Source organism: Myiozetetes cayanensis, unplaced genomic scaffold (assembly GCF_022539395.1).
Source record: "Myiozetetes cayanensis isolate MyiCay16 unplaced genomic scaffold, myiCay2020 scf10, whole genome shotgun sequence".
NCBI classification, from domain to species: domain Eukaryota; kingdom Metazoa; phylum Chordata; class Aves; order Passeriformes; family Tyrannidae; genus Myiozetetes; species Myiozetetes cayanensis.
Window position 1 is genome coordinate 20,445,103 of NW_026086605.1, and position 12,421 is coordinate 20,457,523.

The window sequence follows — 12,421 nt, forward strand, 5'->3', positions numbered from 1 at the left end:
ATGCTTCAGGCTGAAGTTCTGGGAGAAGTGAACTTGCCTAACATGTGTCTCCTATTCGTACTTTGCCAGTATTCTTGTTTGGTTTAGAGCTTCAGGTTCTTCTGTTCATAGAAAATTATATCAGTGCACAAGACCACAGAGTGGGGACTAGGAGTTATCAAAGTGGCAGAAGGATATCTGGTAGACTGGGGTCTCTACACACCAATCATCAAATATCTGTTGTAGTTTATATAGTTGTTGTCCCAGAAATGAGCCTTAAGGAAACCATGTGTGTCTCTGTGATTATGGCATGTTGCTTGGGAGATAACATGGCTCAAAGATGCTGATTTGTGAAACATCCAGTTGGGTGCTGGAAGCTGGGTGCTTTGGGCTACTCAGGAGTGGGCTGTATCCCTCTTTCTGCTGCCAAAGGGTTGATAGACTGGGAACAGCTTTGATAGAGAACCCATCTATGTAAGTGTGACATACTATAGACCAATACCAAGGTCCTACTTTGTACAGGAACTGGAAGGATGGACAAAAACAACATTGGGGTCACAGATGTGACTGGGAGATTAGATTAATCCATCAGAACAAGAGAATGCTTTTTAACTGGAGATGTTAGCCAATGAAAGTTTATGCCACTGTTTTAGCTGAATATTTTAATAGAAAAAAACGGATTTCAGAGAAGCAATGTGCCAGACTTAAGGACAGGTTGAGCATGAGGATGCAAACAGAGGCTTCAAGCAAAGATGGCACCCAGTCTGGTGTCTGTGACATGGACTTCAGTGACTGGGAAGGGACTGGAAGAGGTGTGATGCTTGGAGGTGGAAAATTTAACAAGCTCTGTTGAATTTCTGCAGGTTATCGAGATCCATGAGAAGATAGTGGAGAATGAGAGAATTGCCCTAGTTTTGCAGAATTACTCTGTAACTTTTGTAATAATGCAGGGAAGAAAAAAAAGACTTTTGCAAGCACAGCCTAGAAGGTTATCTAAATGGCTTGGTCTGGCCAGCAAGTAGTTCAGTTGAGAGTGGCTTTGATCATAAACCTAATATGATTATAAGTGATTACTCCTCTAGAAATAAACATATCACAAAGAGAGGGGAGAAGGTGAGAAGGATGAGGGCTAAGTTTTACCAGTATACAGAGTCACATCTTAAGTGAGTAGGTGACTAGCACTACTCTGTAAACCATTTTTGAGGCCATGGAGAGTGGTGGATAGCTGATGTGCAAATCTGCTGCTTCTCTTTATCCATATACAGGTCAGAAAGTATGGGTTCATAAGGATCTAGAATGAATTCTGAGGACTTCAGAGTCCAAATGTTTGGGGAACACTGCTTTTAGCTTACAGTGGGTGGTATAACTTTCTTAGGTGTGTTAGTTCTAATTAACTTTTTTTTTTCTTTTTACCACTCATAATTATCTCTAAATTGCTTTTAGTAGAACAAAATATTGTTCTTGAAAAATTATCTCATGGGTTAGTTTAAGGGTTGATTTGTTTCGCACTATCTTTTTTGATTGAGTCAGAATTAATCCAAGCAGGCTTTTCATTCCCATAGCTACAAGAATCAACTACAGATTTAGATTTCTTGAGGCAAGCTGAAAAGCCACTTTGGCCTGAGGTTAAAGTTAAACTAAAAGCTACAAAGCAACATTCTTTAAAATGAGGACCCTTCTGAGTCTCAGGTTTTCCACTTGCGAAGTCGAACTTTCCTACTTATTTTTTTCCACAAAGCTTTAGCAGAGGTTATTGCAGTTCAGAACGTATTTGGCAGCAAAATGATTAGAGCTTTAAGCCTACTAAACAAAATTTTTTCAAATATCTGTTCTTCTGGTTTGGTTTTCTTTTTCTCTTTGCATCAAAAATTATAATCAGGTTGCATCTGAAAGGAGGTGCAGTATATTTAATGACATTAACATCTTCATCTGCTATTTGAATCTGTAGCTTGAAAAGTTCTGTACCTACGCAAAATACAAAGGAGGCGAAGTTCAAAACCCAAGGACTTCAACTGCGTGTTTCAAGCAGGGTCTGAATGAGACTTTAAGTTGAGGACACTTTGTTCAGTAGTCAAGCTGAGGATTTTTAGGTAAAGTGCAGAAACATCATTCAGAAGTTGAATGGCAGATGGCTTCCCTTTTAGAAAGGGAGTCTCCATCTGAGAATGCCTAATAATATCTCCCCCAAAAAAGACCTAGTATGATGGAGGATGAGTTACAAGTATGCACTGGTATAAGCCAGAACAACTGCTGTGTCTGTTGTAAGAAACAGGGCTCTCCAACTTCATTAGATTGGAGCTCATGTGGCTGCTACAGTTAGGGCTTGCTTAGCTTGTCCATTCTAAAACCCTGCTGTTTTAAATTGCTCTTAATTCCCCAAAGCTTGTACCTGCTGGGTTAAAGTTAGTGCCAAGCCAGGTGAAACAATATGAAATTTGCTGAAGGAATTTCTGGAAGGCAAGATGCAGTCTGCTACATAGTAGTTAATGCTAGATTTGTTATGGCTGCATGGCTGAGGATTTGATGAATATAGTCTCTACAAAAGGCTTTTTAAAAACTCATCCTGCTATCTCATGCTCAGCTAAAGGAAAGAGGTTTGTGTGTCTGTGCAGGAATGGTTAAAATATAAATTGAGAATGTCCTGCATTATAACATCTCCTCCAATCCTCTGGGCATTTTCAAATAGATGTAGTGTACCAGTAACCAGCTGATGAGCTGTAAGTGCCTGTCACTCGGCTACTTCATTTGCAAATGAGTTCTGAAGCATTCACCTTTCTGCTCTGCTTTTCACTTCTGTTGCTTTCTAGCTGCTCAGTTTCTTGGATCCCAGAAGTACCAAACAGTGGCCTTATTGGACCTGCTGGCTTCTTTGCTACTAAGTGGAGTACAGTTGTATCACTTCCTGAGATACTCTGTGAGAGACTGTGCTCTACACACAAACCTGCATTGCTTATTATCATCCTTCCCCCTGCACGTGCAAGGAAGCACTTTTCCTCCATGCTGAAAGGGCAGCCTCTCCCAGTGTGTCTGGGGAGTTTCCTCTGCAAGGGTTAGATAGTTAGATAGGTCTCCTTTCATGATATTTGAACAGACCACTCTTTGGAAATAGATGCAATAGTACCTGTTCCATAATTATGCGGTCTTGCCAGGAGCTGTGTAATTACACTTATGAGAATTAAGTCTGGACTGTTGGAAACCTTCACTGTGGTTCAGCTGAGGGAGATAATCCCCTATGTCACTATGGTTATGGTGTATGTGTTTCCCATGATTTAGAACACTCTTTATAAATTCATATTGGTTTAAATAGATTTTTGAGCAGATAAAAAGAACATTCATTTATCTCAGTGAGTTATGGATTGGAATTCCCTCTTTATTTAAAAAAAAAAAATATTAAAACCACCCTTTTTGTGTCCCCACCTATTGTTCACCTAATCAAACTATGTATCAGACTTCTTTAGGGAAATTAAGAAATTCTGGGTAGGTAACTCCTTCTCCCCTGTTTGAAGATATCAAACTTTTTGAATGAGATCAGTCTCTTTTCACCTCCAACTTCCAACCCGCCCATCTAAATGTAATCAGGGCTGCAAAATTAGCGTGTGATAGCATCAAGCAGAGGAACAACCTCTGGCATTTCCATGAGAAAAGGAAGGCCTTGTCGGATCTTTCAAAGCACTGCTGCTTAATCAGGGATTTTTGGGGACTGCCTTACCGTCTCTGAGGAAACCAAGTTGCAGATCAAGGGCAGCTTGTGTGTTATGAAATTGGAAAAAGGACTGGGAAGCAGGCAAGCCAATGTCCCTGCTCCTTGCAGTACGTACTTGGATGTGTGTAGTGGGCACTCTGAAGGAAATGGGAGCTTTGATATTTGTGATCCTCCCACTTAGCCAGTCAGCTGCTCTGTGGATGTAGATGGTCACTCTTTGTTCTGGCTTGGAGAGCAGGAACTACAGTAGTCACAGCTTTCCCAGATGTTGGAAGCTGTGGTTCCCTAAAGGAGCATATGCATGTGCATGTTCCTTGCTTCCTGAAAATCACTGTGGGATCTACATTTCATCAACTGCAGCGGCCACAAAATGGGAAGTTGGAGAGCAATGGGCTGCCGTGCTCACGTTTTGTCCTGTGCAGTGTGATGGCAGGATAGGTGCAGGGCAGCCAAAGCATGAGGCACTGGGGCTTGCCCTGCTTTTGTTAGGATGTTTCAGCCCAAAAAAAGACACTTAACAATGGTAACTAAGGAGAACTTCATTGAGCAGCTTGTAATGAAGGGAAAACAGATTTGCTAGCAGCAATTGTGGGGTTGTGAGGTAGGGTGGAGTTAATACTTTGCATTTGGTTAGTGGAAACCTGAAAGTGCTGGCACGTGGAAGGAAGATGAATTAAGAAGGGTGGCCTCTTTAAAAGTTGTTTCCCCTATGTCCTTGCACTGATCATCTTCTATCCTAGAAATTCTGACAAGTTTCACGTCACCCCTTTGGCAAGGTCTCAGGTGCTCAATGACCTTTGCCCAGTACCATGAACGAGCATCATTAGAGTATCTACCACCAACCCACACACTGCAGCCATGAGCAAAGATTTTGGTAGACACTGATATCTTTCAGAGTCACTCCTTTTTGACAGGTTTTTTCCCCTCTCCTGCAGCTTGTGGAGAGACCTTGCAAGACTCAACAGGTAATTTCTCAGCCCCTGGCTTTCCAAATGGCTACCCCTCCTATTCCCACTGTGTCTGGAGGATCTCGGTGACCCCAGGGGAGAAGGTAGGTGCCACACCAGGACAAAGTGTACTCTGCATTTCCCTCATGTGTGGTTTTGCCTGTGATGACAGTGTTAGTGGCTGCCAGGAGATCTCTGTATGCCTGGGGTGCAGGGATGGAGCCTGGAAACGCTCCTGAGCACCAGTGCTGTCCTCCCAGAGATGGAGTCAGGGATACACGGTCCTGCGGAGAGAAGTACTTCTGGAGCAGAGCCGCCTCCCAGGTCTGGACTGTGTGTTGATCTTTGATCCTCGCTGTCAATTCGAGGCTGAAACCTGCATGGACATCTCCTGTCACCTGCTACCTCCATCTGAGCTCACCTTCCAAAGCCAGGTGCCAGTCAGATGAGTTAGATAAAATGTGCCTGCCATCTGGGGTCCTTAAGGGAGCCGAGGAGCCATGAGTGACATCTGTGGCCTGCCCCTATCACGCAGGCATAATATGCCTGTCAGGGAACTCCCAGTTCCCGCCCTGAAACGCCAAGCCCCGCTGCGCATCAATCACCCACCCTGTCTACCTTCTTCTCAGCTTTTTTTGTTCTATTGATCTTCCTATAGAAATGAAATCTTTCCTTAATCCAGTAACACCAGCCCTTCAGGCCTTTCATGCCATACCAGGCTGCAGGAATGCGCAGTCCAGCTTGGGAGCTCCTTGGCAGAGTGACTTTGCTGAGGACCACCCTCAACACATGCTTAAGACTTGGACAAAGAGAAGTGCAGAGTTCATTCGTTTTGCAACAGCTACCTGGCTCCAGGACCTGGTTCTGTCACCTGCAAGCCCAGTTCCATGCCATGCTGAGCTCCTGCCATCAGCTGCAGGGAGAGCATCGCTGGGGCAGGAGGGCCAAGAGCCATCCAGGTTTGGAAACTGTGGCACTGGGAGTTTTTTGGTGTGGAATCTTATTGTAAACTCTCCCTTTGCTTCTCAGCCTCATCAGAAGAGTTGTGGTGGTTTGGATGCTGAGGCACTAATGTTAAAAAAAGAAAATAAATCATCGATTTCAGATTGAATGCTTCAATTTACCTGTTTAATCAAATGCAGTGATTGGTACAAAGTAGAATTGTAGCACTGAGGTGTTAGCTCAGAATAGGTATTGGGCTTGTAGCATTCATCTGCACAGAAGCAGATAAATCTCCTTTTGCTGTCCAAAGTCAGAAAACTGCAAAAGCGTGAAAAAAGTGAGTGACATCATTGCAGACTGCCTTCTGGACTGCCAGTCAGGACTTTGGGAGAGAACACCTATTTTAGTCTAATGACATTTCTGTGGCAGACTATGGATGTAAATGAATACATGGGTCAAATCTTGTGAGGAAAAAGATACAAGTACACCCCATTGATGACCTCCATAGGCCTGGACCATGGCCTGTGATCCATGTGACAGAGGAAGGAGACCAAAGTAATAACATTTTAGTGCTAAACTGTGCTTGGTAAAGCCACTGAACCTAATTGCATCGTGATGGTGTGAGTCTGATTGTCAGAATGTGGAACCTAATCAGCAAAATTATATTTTTCCTACAAGTGTCATTTATGTGAAGGTGTAGACCCCAAAAGTGTGTTTTGTGACACTGTCTTTCTCTGTAATGTTCACACTGCTGAAAACCAAAGATTCAGTTTTTAATTTTAAAAATCCAAACTGGGCTTTTTTTAAGTAGCATTTTAGTAACTGAGGAGCATTGACTTTTAATTACAGAGTTGATTGTAAAGAGTTATCTGCTGTCATGTACTGTCATGGTTTCATTAAAATACCTTGAGAAACCTTTCATTTTTGAGGAAAGCTGATGTACAAATCCCACCAACTGCCCGACTGTCTTTTCCTGCATACTCACTTAGGCAGCACTGTAGCAAAGATGAAATACAACCTGTAGGATCTTCTTTTTAAAGTAACTCCCTCTCCAAAGAGAAATGTGTACTCTCTCCTTTCAGATTATGTTAAATTTCACATCAATGGACCTGTTTAAAAGCCGCCTTTGCTGGTATGATTATGTGGAGGTGCGTGATGGCTACTGGAGGAAGGCTCCGTTGTTGGGCGAGTACCTGTTTCATTTTAATTGCATTTTGTGTATTGTTCTTGATGCTTTGGGGAAGGGGGGAGGGGGAGCAAACAGAAACAAACCTTCCATTACCTGGAAAGACCCTATGTCTGGCCAGTGGACTGGCCATCCCTTAATGTCTCTTGTGTACTGTATTCATTCCAAATGATCCATACTCCAAGGCCTTTGGTAACAAAGATTTTATTCCTTCCTTTTCCAGCTTGAGAAAGGATGCAAGGAGGGAAGTGAGTCAGGGCCCTGGCTGGGACTAAAAATGTGGTCTCTGGAGTTTTATTATTGCTCTTTCCCAAGTCTGAGGTGGAACTGTCAGGCAGTCAGAACAAAGCAGCTGTACTTCAGCTCCTGACCCAAACTCCTGCCATTATTTTTCAAGTATTTGTGTTTACAAATGCACAGTACTCTGTACTTTGAGCAGGGAACTTGCTAGACCGTGCCTAGGGTGTCACACTGTGCAAGGACTCTGCTCTGCTCCTGTTCCCACTCCCAAAGAGGTTGTGTTGTTCTCTGAGAAGTGCAGCCCCTCTGTATCCTGCCTATTACTCTGCCTCCTGCTATTGTAACTGCAGGTCTTCTGAGTGGTTTGGGAATCCCACCTACTTTTCCACTGGCTCTGATCCTGACTTCATCCCCTAACCTCGGTGTCCCAAACATGTAAAATGCTGCACTGCAAACAGCCCCTTCTGCCTGAAAGGAAAGAAGCAATCAGGTTGTGTATCATCCCCAGCTGTATTAGAGTAGCTGTGCCCCATGCTGCAGCACAGGGCTAGGACAGTCAGCATTGGGTCAGAGGGATTAGAGAGCTTTGGGTACTCTCCTTGGCCCCACTGGACTTCCTAGCCCTGGTACCAGGTAAGGTGCTGAGGCTGAAGCCGTGCTGGTCTCCAGGTTTCTGTGGGCCTACCTTTCACTGCAGTTGGCAGCTTTACTGCTTCCTGCCTGTTTTGGATTTGGCAGCATTTATTGCTGTTCTCTGCTGCACGTGCGTCAGGTAACATTGCTCCAGCAGCTGCAACTTAGCTCCTCGTTATTTTTTTTTTCTGCAGAGTAATTTAAAGGTATTTCAGAAGCCAAGTACCTCCCCGTCCCCCTAGTGCAGGTGGACTTGGGAGTGTTTCCATCTGGAAGGAAACGCTGCATGAGTGGCCACGGCTCCCGCATGGGGCTGAGCCCATGAAATTAGCTCGGAAGAGGCAGACAGACGGCAATTCAGCAGGGGGTGGGGAGGGGGATTAGTGTGACTTGTGAAAGCACAGGCTTCTTGCGGAGAGAAAAAATACATGTGTGCTGCATATTTTCCCAGGGAAGTGTGTGAAAACCCAGCCTTTAAATGGTGTATAACTTTTTATGAATGGGCCCTTTATCACACTCCGAGGAGCTTGCTCATTCTTGTTCCTCATCTGCTTTTCCTCTTCTTGACACCCTTGTTAAACTCCAAGTCTAAATCCAGGAGGCAGTTGCTGAGTGACCCTAGAGGAAGAAGCTTTGCAGCACTGATGCTGTTTTTAGCATCCCCTTTGGGAGTGGAGATGGGAGATGCTATTGGTACATTGCAGGGCTGTCACGCTACCCCAACAGTACTGGGCAGCTTGAGGGCACAGTAGTAGCTGAGTAAAGCTGGGTTTAAGATAATATTTGGATGGGGGATTCTGCAAGGGAAAAAAGTTGGCAGTGAAACTGCCATTCCCAGCCAGGTAATGGGAACTAAAAGGCTGTCTTGCAGGTAAGGCATTAACCAGGTTTTTACCCAGTGGAGGTTGTTCAAAGCTGCCAAGATCCCTCTCACCACTGTCCTGACTGAATTCAACCTGAAGAAGTGTTCTCTGCCTCTGTCAAAATCCCAGTGGGATTCAGTTGGACAGGGTGCCAAGACCATGTTGAATTCATTGTATAGCCCTGCTGATGTCAGCTGAAGTGAAAAACCATGTTTGCGTTGTGCAAGCTCCTGACCCAAGTGCAGGTTCCTGATTATCAGGACATACTTGGTGCTTACTCTGTTTCTGTGAGGAGCATCTGGCTTGAATAGGTAGAGAAGCACCAAATTGGGGTTGTTGAGGTTGTTTGGGCTGAAGATGCATCTGCAGCTGTTCTGTTTCAGGATTCATCCTTGACTGCAGAATTTGGGTATTTGCCAGTGCTGGTGCATGCCAGAGAGAGCTTATTGCTGGGGGAACCATGGAGCAAAAAGGTCTCTTTCTCTTGACAGCAATTAAGTGACTGCAGAAGCTTAACTGGGAGAAGTTGAGCAGAGAATAAGAGTTTTTTCCTCACCAGTGTGGCCATGCTTTGCCCTTGGTTTGACTTAGACAATTTTTTCTTGGGTGCAAAATGCTGAAGGAGTTTCCAAGGCCTAGCAGGTGGAAAGAACGTTCCCTAATGTCGCATCTCTGGAAGGACTGCAGATAGTTCATTGAAGCTCATTTGCCCAGTTATGTGATCAAAGCATGAGCCCTTTTGAATTTACCAGGGTAACAGCAGGCTTCATCTGTGACTACTGGATTCTGCTCCCAGCTGAAGAGAACTTTCATTCATTTAATAATTGAAAAGAATATGAATTAATGGAGGGGGGACACAGAAACTTATTTAAAAGCACAAGTGATGGGAATGAAAGGGTGTTTTCCACAAGCACAGCTCCTTTAACCACAGATTCTTTGCTTCCTGGAGCCACAGGTGCCTGTTACACCTGCCTGCCCATCAGCCAGGAGATCACAGAGATCCTGATTGTCTCTTTCCTGCCTTGTAGGTAGATTTTGTGGTGACAAGATTCCTGAACCAGTAATATCCACGGACAGCAGGCTGTGGATCGAGTTCCGGAGCAGCAGTAACATCCTGGGGAAAGGCTTCTTTGTGGTCTATGAAGGTACAGCCCTTAGCTAGAAGTCTGTCACATTGTATGGAACAGGCAGAACAGGATGCAGAGGGTTTATGGGTTCAGCAGGAGTTCTGCTGCACTGGGGGTTTAGATACAGCCATGCTCTTGTTGTCATGGGAATTGGCAGATTTTGTGCATTGTTTCAGTAGACAAGTCATGGATCTTCCAACAAGATCCTCACGTTTTGGGGGGCACAATAGGAGAGCAACACAAAGCAATAGCTTCTGTACATAGGCCAGGTTCTGTTTGCTCTAATCACTCCTTGCAAGCAGCAGTGTGGGGTGTAGCAGGAGTTTCTTTCACTATTTCAGTAGGCAAAGTTGTGTTTGGGGCCATACATTTTGTATCACTTAATACAGCTTGTCTTGGTGTGGGTTTTTTTTGTTCTTTTTTTTCTTTTTTTTCTCAAGTGCAAAGATTGTTCTTTTGTTTCTCCCTTGTATGTTTTACTTACAGAAGATTGGAAATTAGCTAGCATGTCAGATCTTCTACAGGTCAGGTACTTTAGAAACTTCCTTTACACTGGGATGATGAAATGACTTTAGAGGAGGAGCAATACTGCCACAGTTACTACAAATCAGTAACATCCCTTTTCCATATATGCCGTTTTTTTTTTTACAATAATGATTCCATTATTCTCTGGGCAACAGGCATTTTCTTAGAAGTACCAGCGTTGTCAGCAGTGTTGAGGTTGACTGTATTGGTACCAACATTGCATCATCATCTTTCTTCAGCCACAGGAACAAGTATGAAGCTGGAAGCCCAGTGCCCAAGTGTCCAATAAACTCATGAATAATGATACTAACAGAGGGAAGTGAAGCAAACATGGGACTGTCAGGGAAGTGCAAATAAAGCACATGAGGATTTCACAGCAGTAAGGGGCTAATAAATCTGTTTCACAGGAGAAATATCTGGTTTCTGCAGGAATTGTTGCCCCTGAGACAGAGGTAGCTTGCCTGATTTCATTTTTTTTTCTTTTTTAATATTTCTTCTGAAAAGCAGCTGTTGCTTGGACCATGTGGTTTGTAACACCCCTTAATGGTAGTTTGCTGGAATTAGAAGTGATCAAACTAGGGTATGTGGCATCATGCTTAATATTGCCAAATGGTATTGGAAGAAAAAAAATTTACATTGGCTACATTCCAAAGTCACTTTTCTCTTGATAATTTCCCATGTTTCCTGTTGATTGATAACTGATCCCTAAAGGTTCAGTAAATATGAGCAATGCTTGCTTCACTTAACTTTTGAATAGAGCAATTGGAAGTGGAATGTGCATCTAGTGGTCAAACAAACTCCAACTGTTCATATTTCCCTGCCTCTTCAAGATTGTTTTTTTATGTAACCCTTTCCTGCAAGAAATTTCCCATTGGAAAGGTATGAAATCTATGGCTATGCCTGAGAGCAAGCACAGAGTGTGACCAGTGGAAACCAGCTTGTACTACAGGAATAGTGCTGGCACATTGCATAGTTCTTTTCTTAACTCAAGCTCCTCCTGTCAGAGCAGCAGGTAGTAAGATTATCTGCATCTCTCTCCATAATTTATTTGCTGAAATAGGAGATTTTCTAAAATACTTCCTTAATCTCTATTTCCCTCTAAAGCAAGCTCTGGTTTTAGCACTGCTTCTCTGTTTTCTGCTTTAGTGAGAGTGCATGTAAATGTTCATGCATCTGAACTTTACTGGAAGCTCTGTGGGTGAGGACTGATTTTTGGATTTGGATTCCTCCGAGTCTTGGACCGAGAGTTTTCAGACGATGGGAGGAAAGAGGCAGAAGCATTGTAGCCACATTATGGTAGAATTACTTGATACTAAATGACAGATAATGTAGGGAAAGTGTCCTCTTAGTTCAGTCATTCTGTACCCTTTCTTTCATAAGATTCAAGATGGGAAGATGTTGGTGGTTTTGCCCTACAGCATTGCTGGCAACCCCAAATTTGTCATCATTATTGCCTTCTCAGGCTCTGTCAGCAGATGTTTTATCCATTTTGCAGTAACTCTTTTCCAAGTATAGTTGTCTGAACTACTGCAGTGGATGGAGAAAATATTATTTGTTGGCTGTCAGTTTTATGGCTTTTAAAAAAAAGGTCAGTTCTCTGTTCTTGTGGTCCTCTTTCTGTTAGGTGGGGGAGACAGTTCTTTAAAGAGCCCCGTAGAGCTTCTCTCAAGCACCACTTGTAGCTCTGAATGTATGAACTCAAACTGCAATCTAAATTGTGCTCTGCAGCTGAATTTTTTGGTACAACTGTTTAGTGGTGCTTTAGCACTAATTCTCTAAGAAAGACTAGCACTGCACTAATAAAACAGTGCTTTCAACTAGGTTACATTATCAGCTTACAATGCAAAACCAAGACCCAACGCAAGCAATTTCCAGGACGCTATAGGGAGACTCACATGCACTGTGGAGAGAACCCAGTGGTGAGGATGGTTGATGTCTGGCAGGTGTCATTGCAGTACCACGTCTCTCATACTTACTTCTGGTGCTTTTTGCTTGCTTGGCTCTGAACACAACCAAAACATTCATATGTCTTTTGTAGATATGTGTATTGTGCATCATGGGGTAACACAGGTTTTAGCCTGTGATCTTACTTTTATTTATTATGTAGTCTTGCAGACAATTTTGTTGAACTGTTATTGTCTTTATATATAATGTTATTGTCTGATGTCTCTACCAGTTTTTTATTAAACTAGATTTTCACTGAATGTTCTGTTCTTGGTCTTTAAACTTATTCATTCTCACATTTGACACTGAAACTCAATTTTTCATGCACAACC

General features: G+C 43.3%; 1 protein-coding gene across 2 annotated transcripts in view; it reads left to right on the plus strand.

The window, feature by feature from the left end:
- TLL2 (tolloid like 2) overlaps positions 1–12,421 on the plus strand; it is an 87,503-nt gene that overhangs the window by 58,864 nt on the left and 16,218 nt on the right. For both annotated transcript variants that reach the window (XM_050305322.1, XM_050305323.1), the window contains 3 exons: positions 4,618–4,733; positions 6,654–6,756; positions 9,522–9,638. In XM_050305322.1, the coding sequence (XP_050161279.1) occupies positions 4,618–4,733; positions 6,654–6,756; positions 9,522–9,638 (336 nt within the window). The remainder of the gene's footprint in view (positions 1–4,617; positions 4,734–6,653; positions 6,757–9,521; positions 9,639–12,421) is intronic.